The sequence below is a fragment of the Sus scrofa genome, chromosome 10, assembly GCF_000003025.6.
Source record: "Sus scrofa isolate TJ Tabasco breed Duroc chromosome 10, Sscrofa11.1, whole genome shotgun sequence".
NCBI lineage: Eukaryota > Metazoa > Chordata > Mammalia > Artiodactyla > Suidae > Sus > Sus scrofa.
The window spans coordinates 26,243,682-26,268,340 of NC_010452.4; the positions used below are offsets into that span (position 1 = coordinate 26,243,682).

Sequence of the window (24,659 nt, forward strand, 5' to 3'; positions counted from 1 at the left end):
GTATATATGTGTGTGTGTATATATGTGTGTGTGTGTGAGATATATATATATATATCTCACACACACACACACACAATGGACTATCACTCAGCTATAAAAAAAAGAACAAAATAATGCCATTTATGAACTTGTTTAGGAAACAGAACCACGTAGAAAACAAACTTATGGTTACCAAAGGGGAAAGGAGGGAAGGGATAAATTAGAAGTTTGAGATTAACATATACATGCTACTATATATAAAATAGGTGACCAACAAAGACCTACAGTAGAGCACAAGAAACTATACTCAATGTTTTATAATAACCTATAAAGGAAAATAACCTGAAAAAAAGTGCGTGTATCTGAATCACTTTATATCTGAAACTAGTACAACACTGTAAATCAGTTATACTTAAATTTAGAAGTATCATTATAGTGTTGAAAATTACATTGAAAAAAGTGATGATAAGACAAATCACATACACAGGACTTCCCATGTGGCTCACAACGTAACTACTTGGTGTTGCTTCTACAGTGGCTGTGGCTCGACCCCTGGCTGGGAAGCTTCCATGTACCACAGATGCGCCACTTGTTTAAAAAAAAAAAAGAAAAATCACATAAAAATATTATTTTAAGTGAAGGAGACCATCAGAAGCAGAAGGATGCCTCAGTTTCTGAGTATTTCTTCTTTGATCTCACCCCAAGATTATGATGCATCTAGTGAAGCAGAAACAATCATGATAAAATATATTTGATTGAATTAGATGCCTCACAAGATTAGACATCCTCAAACATTCCTTCCCCCACTTAACAGTAGCTTCTTTCTGATCCCATTATGGTAACATCCTTGTACAGGTCCTGATATTGTAAACATCCAGTTCTATATGCTATATACACTGCAAAGTGAAATTGAAAGTCTTGCAAACTATAAAGGAATTCCTAAAGTCACTATAAATGATATTGGATAACTAAATCACATCCAAAACATTTGGCAAGGGAGGACCTAGCAAAATTAAGCCAGTGAAAACTACAAAAAGAAAAAAAAAAAGATGATGATAGCATAGGCATTTCAAAAGAAAAATACTTGAATATCATGCCTTTGAGAAAGATGATTAAGCCTTTTGTTATTTTGCACAAAAGCAGTCTGCCTTTATATTCACACTGCAAAAGTCAAATACTTGTACGTGGTTCATGGACCTCCAAAATTGTTAGTTAATCCATCAAAACGGCTCAAGAAAAAAAATAGGTATGGGTCTTAAACCATTTTGACTGTTGTAACAAAATGCGATAGACTGGGTAGTGTATAAATAGCAGAAATTTATTTCTCACAATTCTGGAGGTTGAAAAGTCCAAGATCAAGATGTCAGGCCCCCTTCCAGTTCATAGCTGGTGCTTTCTTGCTGTGTCCTCACATGGTGGAATGGGCTAGAGAACTCTGTTATCTCTTTTTAAGAGCATTAATCCTAGCAATGAGGGCTCCAGCCCATGATCTAGTCACCTTCCAAAGACCTCACCTTCTAACATCACCATATTGACATTAGGATTTCAACATATAAACTTTGAGGACACACAAATATTCAGACTATAGCAATATGAAAACATAAGACAACAGAAGAAATTGAGACAAGGGTTTTAATTAGCCAATTTGAGACTGTAGCATTTCTCCTTTGGTAACAGTTTCAGAGCCATTGTGTCAAGAAAAAGGAAGGAAGAAGAGATGAGGGCAAGGTACAGATGGTAGAAATAAATGTATCTTCTTTTGCCAATAAGCAAGCTAAACCTTAAAGTTTAAAAGTTGATGTTATGCAACAGTGTGAATGTACTTAACACTACTGAACTGTGCACTTAAAAATGAAGTTAAATTTTATATTATTTATTTATTTATTTTTGTCTTTTTAGGGCCACACCTGTGGCATATAGAGGTTCCCAGGCTAGGGGTCTAATCAGAGCTACAGCTGCTGGCCTACACCACAACCACAGCAACTCAGGATCCAAGCCGCATCTGCAACCTACACCACAGCTAATGGCAACACCGGATCCTTAACCCACCGAGCGAGGCCAAGGATCGAAACTGTGTCCTCATGGATGCTAGTGAGATTCATTTCCACTGAGCCAAGACAGGAACTCCTAAATTTTATGCTATGTTTTTTATACCATTAAAAAAAAAAAAAAAAAAAAAAAACTTGGGTCAATGAAAGACAATTTGATGCTTGAGTTAGGTATGGTGAAATATACATGGTGAATGGCAGGTTAGTATTGGGAATATGCTGAGTATTATTACCTCTTGAACCTTCACCAATGTTGTTTTTACTTCATAGACTCTGAATGTTAGAACTTGAAGAAATCTTAGGGATTCATCGATCCTCTGCTCTAATTTAAAGACAATGAAATAGTTTTGAGAATATTAAATTAGTTTCCCCAGGTCACAAATAGCAAGTTAGGACTAGAACATGATTCCTGATACTCATTCCTGATAGTTATGATAGATATATAAAAATATTTCACAGAAGATATTTTTAGATTTGAAAAATTATATCCTGTGGTTCAATTTCATATCATGTGTCAAATAATAAGCCTAAAAAATCAGCAGCAAAACACAAGAAACTGCAGGTTGAAATAATTTTACAAAAGTAATCAAAATGCATGCTTGAACTTATAAAACAAGTATGTAAAATACTTATAGGCCAAAAAAAAAAAAAAAGTAGGGAGGTGAAAACTAGCTTATTAAGCTGGCAGTCATGCCACTGCTGTCCTGAAGGCATTTCCCTATCCCAGTTACCAAAAGGTCTGAGTTTTAACAGTCTTCTGCAGACAGAAAACATGGACTTAATCACTCAGTCCCAAATTGGAACTGAGACTTTCATTTGAAATCAGAAACCTTGAAAGGTAACATCCTCAATGAAACAGTGGGCTAGAGGAAAAATCTGGAGAGCAGAAAACAAGGAGGATGAAAAGAGACTCATCTTTCCTGACACAGGCTCTTTGGACGGTGGTATGTGTGTGTTTCCTCTGACATTTTGAAATCACAGTCATACCCCCAAATGGGTTAAAAATTGAATTCACATAATCTGTATGATCTAGGAAACCCCAAATCACAATAGTAGCGTGATATAATGCCAGGTTAATTACATCCAGGTTGGTAGAAAGAAAATAGCACATCCTCTCTAAAGGAAAATGAGTTAAAACAAAGACTCCTAAAAATCCCCAGAGATGAAGTCTTATAAAACGGTTCACAATCCCCAAACTGCAAAACACAAAAACAAGCTGCCATGAACAAGAGCCAGTGGGAAAAATATGCAACAAAATAGACCCCTAGTAATTTCAGTTATTTGAAATATTAGATAAAAGGGTTTTTTTGTTTTGTAGATAAAATATTTACTGATATTTTTTTAAAAATGAAGCTCAAAACATGAGAGAAAAAAGACATTGTGAAAAAACAGCAAATAGGTTTTTTTAAAAAGAACTGGAACTTCTAGAAATACTGAAATTAAAAGCTTAATAGTAGGAGTTCCCATTGTGGCGCAGCAGAAATGAATCTGACAAGGAACCATGAGGTTTCTGGTTCGATCCCTGGCCTCACTCAGTGGGTTAAGGATCTGGTGTTGCTGTGAGCTGTGGCGTAGGTCACAGATGTAACTCAGATCTGGCATTGATGTGGCTGTGGTGTAGGCTGGCAGCTGTAGTTCCAATTGGACACCTAGCCTGGGAACCTCCATATGCCACAAGTACAACCTTAAAAAGCAAAAAAAAAAAAAAACACAAAACACAAAAAACAAAAACAACAACAACAACAAAAAACCCTCAATAGTAAGTTAATAGCAGATTAAACACACCTCTAATAGAGAATTCATAAACTGGAAGGCCTATAGAAATAACCCCAAATGCAGAACAAAAAGTCAAGTAGATGAAAAGTACAAAAGGTTAAGAGAAATGGAGGCTAGAATTGGATTTCCAGAAGTAATGAAGAGAGAGCATGAGGGAAGAAAATGTTCAAAGAAATAATAGCTGAAATTCTCATATTCTAGAACCCCAATGAATTTGGCACAATAGAAAGAAAAAATAAACCAGTAGTTAGACACATCGAAGTAAAATTTCAGAAGAAAGTAATAAAAGATCTTGAAAAAAGCCATTAGAAAAGATGGATTACCCAGCTAGAATAGAATGACAATTTAACTGATCGCAATGGAATTCTCAGTAGTAAAAAGGAAGCCAAGGGACAATTGGATAGTCACTTCAAAGTGCAAAAAAAAAAAAAACCTGTCAATTTAGAGTTTTATAGTCTGCTACACCACCGTGAGAGCAAAATAAGAATATTTTCAGACAAAACCAAAGGCATAACACTAGTGGACTCTCACTACAAGACAGATCTTTTTAAGGATTTTTGAACTCAGAAAACAGATCTGAAATATAAGAAGAATGATTAGTCTAGCAAAATTAGCAAACAACCATTAACTGTGTAAAACGATAACGATGTAATCTAGATATATACAAAATAAAGGAAAATTAAAAATTGGACAAAAAATCTTAATATAACAGTGAAAGGCTTTAAAGTATATGTTTCTGTTGGGAAAGACGAGAGTAGAGATATTGATAACTTTTACTAACTGAAGTATTCATATTAAATATCAGGGTATATGTAATGAAATATTAAAGGAATATATACGTTCTTAAGAAGAAGATAATAAAATTCAACAATCCAGTACAAGGCAGAAAAGGAGAGTAATAAAACCATGATTAATAGCTCAAAATGGTAAAACTAATCCATATGGTTTAGTAAAAGCAATCATTGTATTTGAAAAAGTAATTTTCCTGAAAAAAGTTACTTTCAGGAGTTCCCGTCGAGGTGCAGTGGTTAACGAATTTGACTAGAAACCATTAGGTTGCAGGTTCAATCCCTGGCCTTGCTCAGTGGGTTAAGGATCTGGCGTTGCCGTGAGCTGTGGTGTAGGTCGCAGACAGCTCGGATCCCTCATTGCTGTGGCTCTGGCATAGGCCGGCAGCTGCAGCTCTGATTCAACCCCTAGCCTGGGAACCTCCAAATGCTGCAAGAGCAGCCCTAGAAAAGGCAAAAAGACAAAAAAAAAAAAAAGTTACTTTCAGATTGGATAAAAACTAAATCCAGCTAATGTCAGTTACAAGACATACACTTAAAAAATAAAGACAAGGTTGAAAGTAAAGTAAAAAGATAAAATAGAGACATAGTAAAGGGGAAAAAACAGAATAGCTCAGAATATTAATACGACTTTTAATGTGAAAATTCTTAAGGGCAAAGAAATTAGCCACATGAATGATAAAAGGCATAGTTTACCAAGGAGATAAAAAAGTTCTCAACTTAGTACCATCCACTAATAGTCTCAAATATATGAAAGTTGTCAGAATTTCAATAAGTAGCTGGTAAGGCCACAAACATTGTAAAAACATTTAATACCCTTCACAGTAATTGTCAGATTAAAAAGAAAAGTAAAATCAAGCTACACAATTAACAGTCCCAATCTAATGGACATATGTAGAATATTCTATTATTAGAGACTAAACATCTACACAAGCACATAGGAAAGCTTATAAAAATTGACTGTGAACTGTCATGTGGCAAGTCTCAACAGCTTCCCAGCAATCTGCTTCAGACAAATCGTGTTCTCTGGTCCCATGAATTAAGCTAGAAATTGATATTTTAAAAATATTTTAAAAAGATGATATATTTTAAAACACTTCTAAATAATTTATGGATCAGAGAAAGAATCGTGATGGATATTAGATAATAAATATTTAATAGTTAAAAGGAAAGTTTTTAGACTTTTTCAGCTGAGACCGTAAAGTGGAAAACACCACATATATGGTAAAATAGTTTTCCACCTAAGATTTCCAGAGGAAGTAATCAACATAGATTTTATGATCCTAACTCCTCATCTGTGTTGAAAATATGAAAGGGTTGGATGGAAGGTATTAGAGGATAGGGATGAGAGATTAAAGGAAGAGGAAAAAAAATTTTTTTGTTGTTTCTTTTGAGGGCGCACCTGCAGCATATGGAAATTCCCAGGCTAGGGGTTGAATGGGAACTACAGCTGCCAACCTACACCACAGCCACAGCAATGCAGGATCCAAACTGAGTCTGTAACCTACACCACAGCTCACAGCAATGCAGGATCCTCAACCTACTGAGCGAGGCCAGAGATGGAACCTGGAACCTCATGGTTACTATTTGGATTCATTTCTACTCACTGCGCCACTATAGGAACTCAAAAAAAAAAAAAAAAAGTGTTTTTGATAGAGCTATTGTAGTGCTAAGTTCCACACCTCAAAACAAAAGAAGCAACAGAGGAATCACTTGGAAAATTTAATACGCAGCTCCTGGAATTTGTGGAACATGGTGGACTATTTGACTCAAATCTAAAAAATCAGAACAGCAAGTACTGTGGCTAGCTAACTGCACTGAAGCTGAGTAAGAAAGGTTGAAGCATTTGGCACCACCTTATTCCTAGAGTTTATTGTGACAAAAGGATGCACATATCCTCAAGCAGATGTAAGTCTTAGGTGAAAGAAAGACAGCAGAGACTTCAAGGTGACCCTACAAGGGGACAAACCTGAACAACTGGATGCCTAGGGGTAAAATAGTAACAGAAGAACACAGGAAAGCACTTTATGAAAGATGTCTAAGGAAGGCCTATGCATTTCATGGCAGTACTAGTTAAAAATACATTTCCTGTTTTTTTAATTTTTCTTCTTTCCCCAAAACAATTCTGGAAATGTTAGAAGGAGCTTAGTAAATAGAAGAGGAAAGCAGAAACATAAGCCATATAAAAGAAGCAATCACTACTTTTTCCACTGCAGCAATTCCTCTGTAGCATTTGTAAGTTCTATTAGCAGAAGAACTTTATGTTTGAAGGAGTATTGAAGTCTTACTTTTAATATTATAGTGGACTTACTAACTGCCAAACTAAGACTTTCTGCTTATTTTTCTAGCAGCTAGAAGTAACCACAGAATTTTTTTATTATTGAGAGAGACCAGAAGATTCATGTGATTTCTCTATATCCTTCCTTTAAAGGGTATGGAGAAAAACTGACCCTCAAAGTGGGTTTGAATGAACAGTGTAGCAATAAATGAATTTATATTATGATTTCCTCTCAGGAGTCTTGATTTCCAATGTCCAATAGCACCGAATAATCATACGAGTATTGCATATCAAAGTGAAAATCTGTGAAAAACTCATTCTTAGGGAGATACCATCAAGCAGACCAACATATACCTCTGTGGGAGTCCCAGAAAGAGAGAGAAAGGGACAGAGAGAATTTTGAAGAAAAAAATGTCTGAAAATGTTCCAAATTTTATGAAAGATGTGAGTACACCCATCCAACAAATTCCAAGTAGGGTGAACTCTTAAGAGACTCACACCAAAACACATTACAATTAAACTTTAAAAGCCATTGCTAAAGAGAGAATCTTGAAAGCAACGAGAGGTACAGAACACTCTACCCAACAACAATAGCATACACATTATTCTCAAGTGCAGATAAGACATTTTCCAGAATAGAACATGTTTAGGTCACAAATTAAGTCTTAAAGATTTTTTTTTTAAATATCTATCATACAAAGTATGAAGTATCTTCTCTGACTACAATGGGATAAAGCAATAGCAAAAGTAAAATGGAAAACCTTTCAAAATTGTGGAATGTAAACAATACATTTTTAACCAATGTACCAAAGAAGAAAAACAAGGAAAATCAGCATATACTTAGAGACAAATGAAAACAAAAATATAATGTACCAAAGCATAAGAGATGCAACAGAAGCAGTGCTAAGTGGGAAATTTAAAAAAGATCTCAAATCAGCCACATTAACTTTGCCATTTAAGGAACTAGAAAAAGAACAAACTAAACTCAAAGCTAGCAGAAACCTAAAACAATATTTATTTATATTCTAAAACCTATTATTTAAAAAACAATATGAGCATTCACATAAAAATAAGAGAATAAGCAGATAATTTTTTAGAATAAGAACATTCAACAAGATTTGTAGATACAAGTGCAGTTTATAAAAATCAACTACATTCCTGTATATTAACAGTACAAATTAGAAAATACAATTTTTAAAATATACTATTTATAGTAGCAACCAAAAAATATGCAAGAACAGTTAATAATTATCTTTAAAAATGTATGCAAGGTATTTGTAGAAGGAATAATAGAACTTTATTGGAAAATTACATGAAAAAGAGATATACTATGTTCATTATAAAAATTTAATATACTAAAGATGTCAACTTTACCCCCAAATTAATCAATACATTTAATGACATTCCCTATCAAATTACTGGCAGGGTTGTTTTCGGTGTGTGCGTGGACCTTGACAAGGAGATCATAAAGAAAAAGGGTAAAGTGACGGGAATGATCAAGACAGTTTTGATAAGATATCAAAAAGAAAGAAGGAACTGTTCAATAAATAACCATTCAAAACTGGAATAATTGAATTTTCACAGAAGTGAGAAGTGGAATTGAATTTCTATCTAACACTGCACACAAAATTAAATTCCAAGTAAAGGAAAAACAAAATGTAAAATGAAAAGCTTGAAAACTTTTAGAAAGTTGTACATTTAAAAGGAAAGAAAAAAATCAGTCCAACAGATTCTTTTGACACATTCAAAATTTCTGGTCAGCTCAGCACAGCTATCAAACACCACATGAGTGGTAAAGGAAGAGGTATAATTATACCATTTGTTGGCCTGCATACAAGGTAGTTGCCTTACTAGACATGGCTTTATTCTTAAACTCTTCAAATGACTAACTGCATTTTATTGTTTACATGTTAACATTTGCATATTAATGATACATATATGATTATGTTTGAAGTACTTCTTTTAGCATCCTTTTATTTAACATAAGATGTTAATTACATCATATATGATTAACTTACTCTGAAAATAATCAGCATAAAACACTAGTAGTATCCATTTATAAACCTGCTGCTCAACTTTGTTGTCATTTTAAAAAGTTGTTTGAAATATAAATGTAAATTGATAGGCTAATATTGCTTTAAATAAATACATCAATTAAAGGCTTAATTGCAATGACATTTTAAAATGCCAAAATTAAGTTTTGGGGTTTTTTTTATTATTTATTTATTTATTTTTTGTCTTTTTGCTATTTCTTGGGCCGCTCCCGCGGCATATGGAGGTTCCCAGGCTAGGGGTCCAATCGGAGCTGTAGCCACCGGCCTATGCCAGAGCCACAGCAACGCAGGATCCGAGCCGCGTCTGCAACCTACACCACAGCTCACGGCAACGCCGGATCGTTAACCCACTGAGCAAGGGCAGGGACCGAACCCACAACCTCATGGTTCCTAGTCGGATTCGTTAACCACTGCACCACAACGGGAACTCCCAAAATTAAGTTTTAAAAACTAAATTGAAAATTGAATAGAAATTTAGATAAGTTATTGAAAAGCAATATTTGGATTTAATCTATAGTTTCCTTCCCTCATGTTTATCCAAAAGTGTGGTAGCATAGAAAATTAAGTGATATAAACGTCATGGAAAGACTTTTTGCCCAAAGAAAAATACTAATGAAGATGTAGTTTTCAAAAGAATAAACAGGAGTTTCCTTCGTGGCTCAGAAGTTAACAACCCCAGTTAGGACCCATGAGGATTCAATCCCTGGCCTCGCTCAGTGAGCTGTGGTGTAGATCACAGATGCAGCTTAGATCCCGCATTGCTGTGGCTATGGCATAGGCTGGCAGCTATAGCTCTGATTTGACCCTTAGCCTGGGGATTTCCATATGCCATGGGTGTGACCGCAAAAAAAAAAAAAGAAAAAATTAAGTAAAGTTCAAAAATCCATTGTATATTCATAATGGAATCCGTTTTCCCTCAAAAGATTCCAGTTAAAGTAATGTGAGTTACATTTGAATAACATTTAAATAATGCAAAAAAATGTAGATGTGCCTTCACTAAGCAGGATAGAGACTTTAAATATTTGAACTGCATTAAAAATGTTAGAGTGAAAGATATTTTCAGTCCTTACTGTAGGCTCCCAAATGGCTTTTAGAGCACATGATCCGTCCAGTTCAAGTCTAAAATTCTGTGCGATTTCTGTTAAAGGTAACTTTTCTTTGATTTATTTTAAACTGCATGGTCTCATTGTTGGTGACTTTACCTGAATTTTCATTGCTTGAATTCATCAAACAAGGCAACTGTTTTCAAAAGAGAAGCTGTATACACATGGTTTAAAATGTTAAAGTTCAAATTTTAAAGTATACCAATGTGCTTTGTAAAGATGGTTGCCAAATTTCACTTTTCAAATATATTCCCAAAGGAAATAGTACCTTAGGAATCACTAAACAATATTAAAAGGGAATTCTGTGGTCATTATAGGATGTACAGACTTGAATAAGGGTTTATTCTAAAAGCAAATACAATATTATGCATTCTTCATGAGAATTACTTTTACCACCTTGCTCAGTATTTATCAATATATTCTAATGAAATGGTGTGAGCTGGTTGAAATATCTCATACCACTTTTGCACAGTAGAAACCCAAATAATTCATATTTTTAAGTCTGCTAACACCGCAAATTTGATGATTCATTCAATTTTTGTAAAAAAAAAAGGGGGGGGGCTTTGTTTTTCTTACTGTTAGTTATTTATATAGCTCAATGTTACAGATTCTAAATATCTAAAAGTAAGAATGCCACCATCCAAAGCATCTTCTTAAGATCTTTTTGCATTTACCAATGTTGTCACAATAATGCCTTTTACGGCTATGAATTATCATTAGACTTTCTACATTCATAACTATAAGAGTATCTGTCTTTTTTTTTTTTTTTTTTTTTTTGTCTTTTTGCCATTTCTTGGGCCACTCCAGCGGCATATGGAGGTTCCCAGGCTAGGGGTCGAATCGAGCTGTAGTCGCTGGCCTACGCAAGAGCCACAGCAACGCAAGATCCGAGCCGCGTCTGCAACCTACACCATTCATTCAACAAATGTTTATTTAGAGCACCTATCACATGCCAGGAATACTGCTTGGCAACGCCGGATCGTTAACCCACTGAGCAAGGCCAGGGATCGAACCTGCAACCTCATGGTTCCTAGTCGGATTCATTAACCACTGCGCCACGATGGGAACTCCTAGAGTATCTGTCTTTTCTTTTTCCATTGACCTTTTATAATTTTTCTTCAGGAAATATATCTATTTCTAAATCTGACAACTTGCAAATTTATATGACTGTTAAAGGTGGACATTATTGCTATTATTTTAGATGGCAGTTAAGAGAAGCAGAGAATATGATTGTGGGGACTCACACATGGTTGTTTATCATTAGGGAAGAAAATCACACTTCTAAGCAAAATAAGCCTAGAACCATAAGAAAGATGATTTAAGCAAGGAAAATCCCCCATTCTCTCTTACATTTTTTTTAAACTTAGCATTCACTGATATAAGTGGATATTCTTTTTTTATTCATTGAGATGTAGTTGACATAAACTACATTACTTTTCAGGTGTGTGACATAATGATTCAATATTTGTATATATTGAGAAATGATCACTACAGTAAGTCTAAATAACATGTACCACCATATAAACTTAAAAATTTTTTTTTCTGTGACAAGAACTTTCAAGATTACTCTCTTAGCAACTTCTAAATATACAAAATGGTAATGTAAACTGTGGCCACCATGCTGTACATTAAATCCTAAGTGGATATTCTTGAAGGGAAGAAAGAATACCACTTTTTCCCACTTTTAAGTATTCAAATTAATATAAAGCCATACATATCACTAGTCCAAAGAAGTACAGTATATGTTGTCATCTACATTATTCCTTCAAAACCAGGTTGTCCCTCCAAGTTGCTCACAGTTTATTAGGGGAGAAAGGACTGTAGAACAAATGTACAAAGGGCTGCTGCATTTTTTACTGAGATTACTATCTTTCAGGCTCTAAATATGCATAGAACCATTTGCATGGTTCTATTCCTGACTATGTGTTTCTTACATTTCATACAATCCATAGATCATTTGATGGAACTAATTCAGTTTTAACATTATATTCTATTAAATATATATTTCTTACTTTTCTGCTGTAAGAATCCCCTATCGAGAATATTACAGAAGAAATATTACTAAATTTTATAGAATCTTATAAAAAAGTTGGGAATTCCCTTAATGTCTATTCATTTAGTTTTTCATTCATTCAACAAATGTTTATTTAGAGCACCTATCACGTGCCAGGAATACTGCTTGGCAAAGATACAGGCATGAACCTATGGCCCCTGCCCTCATAAAACTCAAAGTTAATAACATGCCCCAAATTCTTAGCTTAAAACATGGAGAGTATATAGACATTTACACAGTTAAATAAGACAGATTGCTATTACTTGGATAATTTTCATGCTTTGGCTGATTACAGTAAAATTTAAGAATATCAAAAATAAAGAAAAACTTCCAGAAGTGAAATAGCAAAGCACTTGCATATGAATAGGTAACATACTCATTTTAGACACTACAAAAAATTCTGTAAGAGGATAACTGAGTTATACTTTTTTACTATTATAGGGGAGAAAAAATTTTGAAGCTAGGATTGTGTACTAATCCACATTATCATTTAAATATGACAGTATAATAAACCTCATCTCATTTAAACCTCAGAAACATTGCCACACAAAATCTCTCTTAAAAAAAAAAAAAGCTCTCTCCTACAATAATAGTAGGGAACATTAATGGCCCATTTTCAATGATGGATAGAACAACTAGGCAGAAGATCAATAAAGTAAGAGTGAAACTGAATCACATTATAGACAAATTGGACCTAGTAGACATGGACAGAACTCTCCTTCCAGTATAATGTACATTTTTCTCAAATGCACAAGGAACATTCTCCAGGAGAGACCATATGTTAAGGCCAAAAAAAAAAAAGTCTTAATAAATTTTAAAAAATTAAAATCATACCAAGTATCTTTTCTAATCACAATGGAATGAAACTAGAAATAAACAGTACAAGGGAAACTAAAAATTCATAAATATGTAGTCATTAAGCAACACACTCTTAAATCATCAATAAGAAATCACAAAGGAAAATTAAAATGTCTTGAGAAAATTAAATAAAAGTACAACATAGGTAAACATTTGAGATTCAACAAAAATAATGCCAAGTGGGAAGTTCATAGTTACCAAACCTTGCATGAGAGAATATAGGTCTAAAATAAACAACTTAACTTTACAACTTAAGAAACTAGAAAAAAGAAAAAACTGAACCCAAAGTTAACAAAAGTAAATAACAAAGATTAGAGCAGATATAAATAGAGAATATTTATTAAATAGAGAAAATGAAACCAAGAGTTAGTTTTTTGAAAAAAAATCAATAAAATTGACACATTTAGCTGTATCAACTAAGAAAGAGAGAGAAGAATGGAATAATGAATATCAGAAATAAGAATGGGGATATTACTATTGATTTTATAGAAATAAATAGAATTCTAAAAAAAGTAAACAATTGTACATCAACAAACTGCATAACCTAGATGAAATGGATGAATTCCTAGAAATACAACCTACCAAGATTGAATCATCAAGAAGAAAATCTGAATAAACCAGTAAGGAGATTGAATCAGTAATCAAAAATGTTAATAAACAAAAGCCCAGACGAGATGGCTTCACTGGTGAATTCTACTAAATAGTTAAAGAATTAAATCCTTCTGAAACACTTCCAAAAACTTGAAGAGAAAGAAACATTTCCAACTCAGGAGGCCAGAATTAGCCTGATATCAAACTCAGAAAAAGAAACTATCAATCGTTATTCTTTATGAAAATTGATGTGAAAGTCCTTAACCAAAAGCTAGCAAACAGAATTCAGCAGCATAGTAAAAGAATTTACACCATAAGTGCACCTGAAATTCAAGTATGGTTCAAAATAAAAAGTCAATCGATGTATCACACCATATTAAAGAATGAAAGTCAAAAAACAAAAACAAAAACCCAAAATGAAACATGACCATCTCAATGCAGAGAAAACATTTGACAAAATTCAATACCATTTCATGACAAAAACACACAAGCTAGGGTTAGAAGGAAATGACTTCAGCATAGTAAAGCCTATTTATGGAATACACAGAGCTAACACTATACTCAATGGTGAAAGCCTGAACACTTTCCCTCTAAGATCAGGACCAAGGCTAAGACTGTTTTTAATCCTTTCTGTTCAACACAGTTCTGGAAGTCCTAGCTAGAGCAATAAGGCAAGAAAAAGAAATAAAAGGCATCCAAGTTGGAAAGGAAGAAGTAAAATTATCTGTTTGCAAATGATATGATTTTATGTGTAATAAACCCTAAAAGCTATACACACATACACACACACACCTGTTCACACACACACACACACACACACATAAAAGCTGTTAAAACTAATAAATGAATGCAGCAAGGTAGCAAGACACAAATCAACATGCCAAAATCAGTTGCATTTCCATACACTAGCAATGAACAATCTGAAAACAACCCAACTCAAAAATGGGCAAAGGACTTGAATAGACATTTCTCCAAAAACAATATATGAATGGCCAATCAGTGTCACTCATCGTTAGGGAAATGCAAGTCAAAACCACAATAAGATGCCTCTGTTCACACCCACTCGGATGACTATTATAAATGAAAAACAAACAGACAAAAAAACTCAGGAAACACTGTTAGTGAGAGCATGGAGAAAATGGAACTGTTGTGCATTGGTGGGAAGACTATAGTTATAAAATGGTACAGCTGCTACATAAAATGGTATGTCAATTCCTTGAAAACTTAAACATAGAATTAGATTAGCATAGAGCCAGCAATTCTACTTTTGTGTATACACTCCAAATAATAGAAAGCAAAGACTCAAACAGATTTGTACACTCATGTTCATAACAACATTATTTACAGCAACAGAAGATGGAAACCACCCAAGTATCCATTGATGGATAAACAAAAATGGTATATACATACCATAGAATATCATTCAGGCCTAAAAAGGAAAGGAATTCTGACATATTCCACAACTTTGAACTCTGAAGACACTAAGCTAAGTGAAGTATGCCAGACACAAAAGAAAAAATACTAGATGATCCTACTCATATGCGGTATCTGAAATAGCCAAGTCCATAGAGACAAAGTAGAATGGTCATTGCCAGGGCTTGGAGGGAGGAGGGGGAGGGGACTTATTTTTTAATTGGTAAAAGTTTCAGTTTGGAAAAATGAAAAAAGTTCTTGAGACAGAGTTGCGATGGTTGCATAACAATGTGAATGTCCTTAACACTACTGCACTATACACTTAAAAACAATTAAGATAAGTTTTATGTTATGTGTATTTTATCACACTTTAAAAATATATAAAAGCTTTTGGAAGAAGAACTCTAATAAGAGAAATAAATTCAGTATGATATACAGATATGGGAAGAAAGAGTGGGCAAAAAACTTTAAAAGATTTATTATCTTAAATGTAAGAACAAAAAATAAATATTAACATGGAGAAAATGATAGAAAATGGAGAAAAACAGATTTACAACAATCCAAAACTAAAATTCTGGATGATGTGAACCAAAACATTTCAGGGAGAAACTAACAGAGATGAGAGAATACTAAATTATTTGGATTGTTTGAGGGAAGATGATTTTAAACTTAGGAAATAGAAAAAGTGTAACAATTAGTCTTAATAAGTTAGGGATAACCCATTAAAAGAATAAAATTAGAATGTAACTCTCAATTTTTGGTATTTGAAGATATTTGATAATAGAACAAATATTTATCTGTTTGTTAGACAGAAGGAATAGGAAGAAGAAAAAGAAGTAGCATAGCAAAGGGAAACATGAAAGCAGAGATAAATCTGATATAACAGTACAGTAAATGTAAATGTTACTCATATGATTACAAAACACATACTAAATGAAAAAAATAGATTTAAAACAAAAAGGTACAGAAAGATGGAATTTTAAAGCATTAACAAAACATACTAAAGAAATATACAAACTTAAAAGTGCTAGAGTACCAATCTTAATACCTATCAAAGGAAAATTCAAGGCAAAATATCATAAAACCAGAGAAAAATATTATATATGGATATTATAACAGTTCAAGAAAATAAAAAAACCCAGTAAGTTCAGCAAAACTGCTGGGTACAAGATCAGTTTTGAAAAGTCAGTAACATTTTTCTATACCGGCAATAATAATCTAGAAAACACAATATAAAATAAGCTTCTATATAGAGCAGTAGAAAAACTATGAAGTGCCTAGTAATAAAATTTTAAAATAATATGCAAGACATCGATGGAGAAAGTTTAAAAACCCCACTACAGGACATAAAAATATAAATAATTAGAGAAATAGATTATCCTCATGGATCAGATAATTTAACATTCTAAAATATATTAAGTATATTAAGCACATGTGTTCATGAGATCATTTTAAGGAATATTTGACTGGTAGCAAGTGAGGGCATAGCCAGTCCAGGGTTCTTATGACCATTTTCTTCTAGTCCAGTTTTTTAAAATAAATAATAAGGAATTTATCTTTAGAGTCTTTGTATTTGCATTTCCTTCAGCCTAGATATTCTCATGGCTCACTTAGCCAGAGTGGGGACCATGGGTCCACATGTGACTATATTGGCATCACTCCCTTTCTTGGTTGCTTGCCAGGGAATGGACACCAGATCTAGACCACTGACATCTAGTATCATGAAGTAAAATAGTCTCTAAAAATTTTGATTAATCCAATTTCTAGTTGGGAAAGACATGAAGAGGAGGTACGATTGCAACTCTATAGCATTTATCATTACTTGATGTTTCATTTTATGTATTTCATGTGTTCATTGTCCCTCTCCCTTAACCACCATGAGGGCAGCGACATTTTGTTATTGATGCTCCCTGTTATGGGCACAACATTATAAAACAGTCCTGTTCATGGTGAGCACTCAATAAATATTTGTTAAATGAATTAATTGAATACAAGAATAATCTGTTCCCTAGTGGGCAAGAAGTCTATCAGCTAAAATTAAGTTTGGAAAATTGGTAAATTAACTTTTAATAAACTCATTTTCAGAACGCTGGCCTCTTCTGCCAGATAATGTACTACAAGATCTTGCTAGCTGCCTATTTAATTCTCAACTTAAATGGCTAATTAAATGGATGAAAAATCTCCTTTTCTGGCTTTAATCTTTTTTCTGTACTATATATAATGAGTTTCTGATTCAAGGTGTTGTATAGTAACAGATTATACATTTTACAGTCTTTTTGTAATTGAATTTGTGCTGCACAGAAACATGTGTGCTCTCTATAAGTTCAACTTATCCCTGGTATATAGTTCAAAGGTAAGTTTTGAAAAGACTAAATTGTTGCCCCAAAATACATATTGGGCATAAATAGTCAAATCAATCGTAAATATTCCACTTTTATCTTCTCTTGAGAAAAACTTAAAGTACTAACTTACGAATTGTAGTAGATTCATACCTAGTTTAAATTGCAGTCACTCTGAAACATTCAGACATTAGTTTTCCAGATAATCATAACTTGGATTAATCAAAAGTTTTAGAGATTATTTTATTTCATGATACTTATTATAGAAATAGCATACAGATTTCCCTCACACTTGGTGCACTAAATAATTTATTTTTGTAATATGTGTTCATTCTTATATATTCATAATATATATGGTTTTTCTAGAAGCAAATAACCATTTGTCTAGACTTTAACTGCCTATCACTACAAAAGAATATATTTAATCAAAAATTACAAATCAGATAATACTAAGAAAAAATGGCACACTGACAGGAAAAGAATAATTTGTACTGTAGTATATCACATTCTAAATAAAAATGTTTGGATGAGAATGCAAAGAGGTTGAATATGAATGGCATGATTCAACTGTTAAATGTATAGTTTATGATTTGCTAAGAAATTATGAAGCACAAGAGACTGGTCTCACTAAGGGGTACTTATATTTTATGAAATCAGAAAGGTTTTAGTTTGTTGGATAAGGCCAAGTCTTATGTACATGCAATGATTTAAAAAATCAACCTAAGTGACTGTAACTCAGATCAAATATTTAAGACAAACTTAAAGGACTCTCCTTAGAGTTCATAAGCAATACACAGGAGAGATAACAAGTTAAATGACATTATGAAAAAATAATCTAACATATTTGGAATGTAGGACATTATACAAAACAACTGGCCTGAACACTTTAAAAGTCCAATACCAAAGAAAAGAAAAAGTGTGTGTTGAGAGGTGGGGCATGCTGGAGAGAGAACTGCTCTAATTAAAAGTGACTAAGAAGACAAAAAAAAAAAAAAAAAAAAAAAAAAAAAAAAAAAAAAAACCTAGGTACACGATATATTACATAAAATGTAATTGGGAACAAAGACATTTGCATATTTTCTGGGGGTTAGATATTATTATAGAATCAAGTTAGTTTTCTTGGGTGTGTTAAAATGTGATCAGGTAGTGGAATGCCCTGTTTTTAGGAGATGTAGCTGAAATATTTAAGGAAGAGTATCATGAAGTCTGCAACTTACTTGGAAATGGGTTCAGCAAACACACATACAAACACACACATGCACAAGCTTATATAGCAAAATATTAACAATCATTGAACCTAGATGGTAGGAACACAAGTGATGAGTGGTTGTTTTTTTTTTTTGTATTTTTCTCCAAAAATTTTCAATGTGCTTCAAAATGTTCATAATAAGAAGTTGGAAAAACAAAAATTAAGCATTTATAATAAAAGACAAATCTTTTTAGAAGGTTTAAAAATGGTCTAAAGATACAGCACTAAATTCAAGAATGAAGTAGTTCTCTTTACAAAGAATGCCATTAACCTATTACTAAATAAAATGCCGAGAAAATAATAGTAATCACCCTTAAGACAGGCAATTGGTGGCATAATACCAATTATCTGTATTTCTATATATTATGTATGCTCTCAGGATAAACAAGAATGCTAATGGCTTAGAGCACCATACAACTTGAAGCTGCTGGTAGAGGTCAGTGTATTTTTAATTATTTTTAATATCATAGACATCCACTTTTTTTTTTTTTTTTTTTTTTTTGTCTTTTGTCCTTTTAGGGCTGGCCTCATCCGTGGGCATATGGAGGTCCCCAGGCTAGAGGTCTAATCAGAGCTACAGTTGCCGGCTTACACCACAGCCACAGCAACGCCAGATCCCAGCTGCATCTGCGACCTACACAACAGCTCAAGGCAATGCGGGATCCTTAACCCCTGAGCAAGGCCAGGGATTGAACCTTCAACCTCATGGTTCCTAGTTGGATTGGTTTCCTCTGCGCCACGATGGGAACTCCGACATCCACTTTTACATAAGTTTTAGATAGGAGTTCAGTGAAATTCTGACCTGATCTAACAATCTAACAATCTTTGTAAGCAGAATGACTGAGTAAATATTTTACTATTTAGCTCACAGTGCACATGAATTAACTGAAACTTACCTGAGTAACTGCAGATCTCACTGAAGTTGTGTCTTGGCATTTCTGTAATACTGCTTTAATTGCAATGCTTTCCAGAAGATGCTGCTTTTTCACAACTCAGGTTGAAGAAACAAACTTAGGAGAAAGTTGGTTTATCTGTTAAATGGAAAAGTGAAATATTGACCTGAAGATATATCTGTAAGCATTGTGCAATGGCAATAAAAATTAATCCCTTAATATCTGACATTGACATTTATTTATTTAATAGTAAGCAATGTGATCAGGGATATGTTTCTTATTAATTCAGAGGCTCTGACAAAATGTAAAGATAATCACATTAATTTAAAATAAGGTTTATGCATCAATTATGTCATGTACTATAACCTAAATTAACATGAAAAAGTTAAAATGAAACAAGGGATGGTAAATAATTTTAATTATCTTCTCTGTCCCTGCAATTAATACTCAGTTACTCCTTTTTAAAAAATGTATCTTGCTTTTATTCTACCACCCAGGATACCTTTCACTTCTCTTTGCTTTTTCCCTTTAATACACGTGTTGAAAATCCGTCATGATATCCTGTGATTTCCAGCAAGCCATGGGAACACCACCAAGTACTAAATCATGATCCCTCCATCGTATTCTCAAGCCCAGTCCATCATTGAAGTTTTATCTTATAACAGAGCTCCCATAAGGTCAACTCCTTCTCAAATGCCTTGATGATCCAGGTCTGTTTTGAAATCTACCATGGATAATATACAGGGTTCCTCAGAGTGGTTAGGAAGATGGGACCTGGATTTTATGGCAGCTTAATGTTAAATATTAGCTTTCTAGTTACCTTCAACGGATTGTAGATTTCCACCTTGCATGCAAAACCCCACGTTTCAGTCAGCGACATTCAGATGACAGCTTCTTAGGAAGAATGTTTTTATTTTTCCTAAAAATCTGAAACACAAGAAAAAAATTATTCTTGGGTGCCAAGTAAAAAATTCTTTTAAAAATCCCTAGAACAACAGAAAATCGTTGCCTTCTACCATTTTAAGAGGTAGAACTTGGCAGCAGTAAGCACTTTGCATTCATAATTCATTCTGATCTTTTGAAAAGAAAGTCTTCCAATATAGAGTTGGTCAAGTTATTAGTTATTGAGGTAAAGACCACCTGAAAGGAAACTCCTACACAGCAACGCATTTCTTCTGCTGGAAGATATAAAAAGTAGAAGCTGGTTAGTCATAGTGAGATTGTTTATTACTATGAACATGTCAACTGAGTCATACAAGGAACATCTAAAATGGACTTTTGAGAAGTTGAAAACTTTTCTTTTCAGTAGTGCAGGGTGGGGAGAAATAGCATTCAATGACTCACCTGTCAACACCCCTTCCCATAGACTCAGGACAACCGAAGAAGCCCACGAATAAATAAGTCGGGGGAAAAAAACACCCGATGTCAATAACAAAAGAGAATCATCTCTTTTCTTCTCAGCTCTACGAAGAATGTCTTTTTGTCTGCGGATCTTCATCCCTGCAACAATCCAGAGAATAGAGGAAGTTTTGCCGAAGAATAAAACAAAACTTAAAGAATCACCCTAGGTGTATAATTATGGTTTTATAAATTCTCCATCTCGATTTGCTATAAGTTGAGACCCAAGTTCTTTGCAAAATGGTGAAACAGGGCCAGTTTGTAACAACCTTCCCTTCCTCTTTGTGGTTGCTCTTATTGACACTGTCTCTCCTTCACTGGTTTTCTTTCCGGTCATTTTCCTTTCTGTGCTCATCTGTGTTCTCTCAAGGATGCACTGAGTGGCTTGATTATCTGCCCCACAGAAGATTTGACACCCTTCGTTTGTAGTTTGTGGCATAGACTTACAGCTTGTGGACTGACTACCTGAATTTTGGCTAGAAAAAAACCAAAACCAGTAAAGCATATCTTTCAAGCGAATTCTATTTTGTGATGTAGTTGTTGACCTTCATGATAAAATCAGAAATATATTATCCTGGAAGTAACTTAATAGCTGGATAATGCTCTTAGTGCAACAGCTGTTGATACCACATAAATAAATAATTACAGGTAAAATATAAGTTGTTCTTGAAAATATTAATAACTTCTAAAACAGTAAGAACATACCATTCAGGAGTTCCCACCATGGCTCAGTGGTTAACGAGTCTGACTGGCCTCCATGAGGATGCAAGTTCGATCCCTGGCCTTGCTCAGTGGGTTAAGGATCCAGCATTGTTGTGAGCTGGGGTGTAGGTTGCAGATGCAGTTCAGATCCTGTGTTGCTGTGGCTGTGATGTAGCCCAGAGGCTACAGCTTTCATTAGACCCCTAACCTGGGAACTTCCATATGCTGTGGGTGTGGCCCTAAAAGGCAAAAAAAAAAAAAAAAAGTGTATATATATATATATATATATACACACACACACATATATACATACATATATATACATATATACATATACATACATATATACACACACACACACATATATATATATATATACACACACACCATCCAGTAAGAACAGCGAATAAGATGTCCCAGAACGATATTCGTAAAGTACCTAAAGTTTGGTACTTTTCACACATGGTTCACATGATCGTGGCCATTCTATATCTTTACCTTTAAAACTTTGCTAGGCACTTAGTTCGCCTTCTCCCAGCTTGACATGATCTTAGACTTTTAAGCTTATTTTCTGCAGGAAAGCATGCATCTTTTGGAGCACATTGAGATTTTTCCCCGCTTTATAACTGGAGCCCTACCCCAGAAGATCATTTTAGATGAGAGAGGGGTTAGGTTTGACCTCTTCATCGCTGTCCAGATGAAAGACCTCTGAGCATATTATCTTCTCCTTCCACAGGCCCAGCTCATAGGAAGAAGGAAGAGTCTTTTTACTGTTACCTTGGGGCAAGAGGCATCTAGAGTTGTGAAAATTACATTCTGATCCAAATCTATGGCTGCCTCTTTATTTTCTTCTCATTAATAGACAAAAACATTTCATCTTTCTCCTCTTGTCTCCTGATACCCTCTCAGGACCCTGACATAATAGGATGACCACCACATGTCATCACCAAATGTAGGCATTCAGGGTATGGCTTTTTTTTTTTTTTTCAATATAATTCCAAGGCCATATCATCATGTGACTGAAAACAGACCATAGTGATAATGACAACTCCCTGTTTGCTCGGTGGAAACTCAGGAAACTCATATTCCTGCCAGATGTTTGGGGGCAGCTGTTGGAAACACTCATTCCCCATTCCTGAGGTTTCCAGGTAGAGGACATCTGTTTGTGTGACACAATGTGGCCTCACTCGATCTTCCTCTGAAATGTAGTGACTTATCTGAGAAGGGAACTGCAGATAATGAGCTTGGCACTTGTAGCTTAGCTCCTTCCTCTTTCTTTATTACTGGTGTACACTTGCCTGGACCATTTTAGGCTGCTTGTGATCAGGTAAATGATAAAGGCTTTAGCATTGCAAGGGGACAGGGGGCTGTGGTTTCTCGGCACTGCCTTTAATGGGCGAATAAACTTGTCTAATTGTGAGGTTAAGTATTGGGAATCTAATTCTTCTCATATTTCTATAACTTCTTCCATTGATTGGTCAGTAATGAGGCTGACAGAGTTGCTGGTGACTCAGTAGGTTAAGGGGGTTAGGATCTGGCATTGTTGGTGCTGTGGTGCAGGTTCGATCCCTGGCCCAGGAACTTCCTCATCCTGTGGGTTTGGCCAAAAAAAAAAAAAATGCATTTGAAAAATAGCTGACATTTTGCATTCCATTTGTCTAGTTCCACTTTCTATCTCAAATGGTTCAGAATCTAATGGAAAAGGGCATAAATGCATTGACTTCCTTGTGTGAGACCAATCTTCAGAACGAGTGGATTCCATGAACTGGTCCGCTTGGCTGTCACAAAGTAGCCTCCATTTTTCTCTTTACTTCGATGGGGAAATGTTCAGTCCCTGTAAATATCAAGAACAGCTGTAATGCCCTGAATATCACAACAGCTTTAACTAATTGTGCTGCTCCTGCTGTTGATGTGAGAACCAAAGCTGTAAATGCCGTAAGGTGAGGAAACTGCTTTCTATACAGAGGACCCTCTCCACTGCTGCTGGTGGTGCCACCTCCTGTTATTACCAACGCTGCCGGAACCTTGGGTTCTCAACGTCCCCTAGGATTTCAACTAATGAGCTCCATATACCCTTCATCCTGGAACCCAGGCGGAAGGACATGAGAACCAGCATGATGGGCAGTCTGAGGGAAAGAGGCCGTGCTGTACAGCAAAGTGCAAATATCTGAACTATACAGCTCAATGAATTTTAGACATGGATACATCCGCATAAATACCACCCAGATCAAAATACAGAACATTTTCAGCATTCTAGAAGATTCTCTCATTCTTCCCTTTAGCTCAGCCCTCCCCTCAGTCAAAGATAATCATGATACTGATTCCTATCATGTTCTTAAACGATGTAAATAGAATATTAAAATATACACGCTCTGTGTCTTTTATGTGAAACTCATCTATGTTGTGGTATGTAGGTAGAGTTTGTCCTTTTTCATTGTATTGCATTGTGTGCAAATGCCATCATTTTTATTTCTATTCTACTGCTTTGATTGATTTTAAATATGTCTTTTGATGGGCATGTGTGGTTTTGTTTTGTTTTGTTTTGTGTTATTAGACTTTATTTTTAGAGCAGTTTTAGATTCACAACGGAATTGAGCAGAAGGTATAGAGATTTCCCATCCAGCTCCTGCCCTGCCCCCATGTACATCCTTCTCAAGCTCAACATCCTCTGCTAGAGTTATACATTAGTTAACAGGCAATGAACCTATACTGACATATTGCTATCACCTAAAGTCCATAGCTTACCCTAGGGTTTACTCTTGGTGTTAAACATCCTGTGAGTTTTAATAAATATATAAAGACATGTATCCACCATTACAATATCATACAGAATAGGTTCACTGTCCTAAAAAATCCTTTGTGTCCGGTGTGTCCACCTCTGCCTCTTCCCTAGTTTCTAGCAACCACTGATTCCTTTACTGTCTTCTTACTGTTGCCTTTTCCAGAATGTTATATGGTTGGAATCATATATGTAGCCTTTTCAGATTAGCTTCTTATGCATGATAATATGCATTTATTTCCTCCATAGTTCTTCATGGCTTATTGGCTCATTTTCTTTTAGAAATATCCTACTGTCTGGATGGACCACAGTGTATTTATCTATTCACCTACTGAAGAACATCTTGGGTACTCCTAAG

The 24,659-nt window shown here is 34.6% G+C and overlaps 1 protein-coding gene across 2 annotated transcripts in view; it reads right to left on the bottom strand.

Annotated features, from left to right (window-relative positions):
* The window catches only part of ERCC6L2 (ERCC excision repair 6 like 2), a 152,741-nt gene extending 131,663 nt beyond the window's left edge, over positions 1–21,078 (bottom strand). The window contains exons 1-3 of one of the 2 annotated variants that reach the window (XM_021064595.1): positions 20,767–21,078; positions 20,243–20,349; positions 19,426–19,560 (exon numbers count right to left, since the gene is read on the bottom strand). In XM_021064595.1, the coding sequence (XP_020920254.1) occupies positions 19,426–19,465 (40 nt within the window). In that variant the 5' untranslated portion in view covers positions 19,466–19,560; positions 20,243–20,349; positions 20,767–21,078. Of the gene's footprint in view, positions 1–19,425; positions 19,561–20,242; positions 20,350–20,438; positions 20,568–20,766 lie in introns of those variants that run through there. The other variant, XM_021064594.1, reaches the window with a different exon arrangement.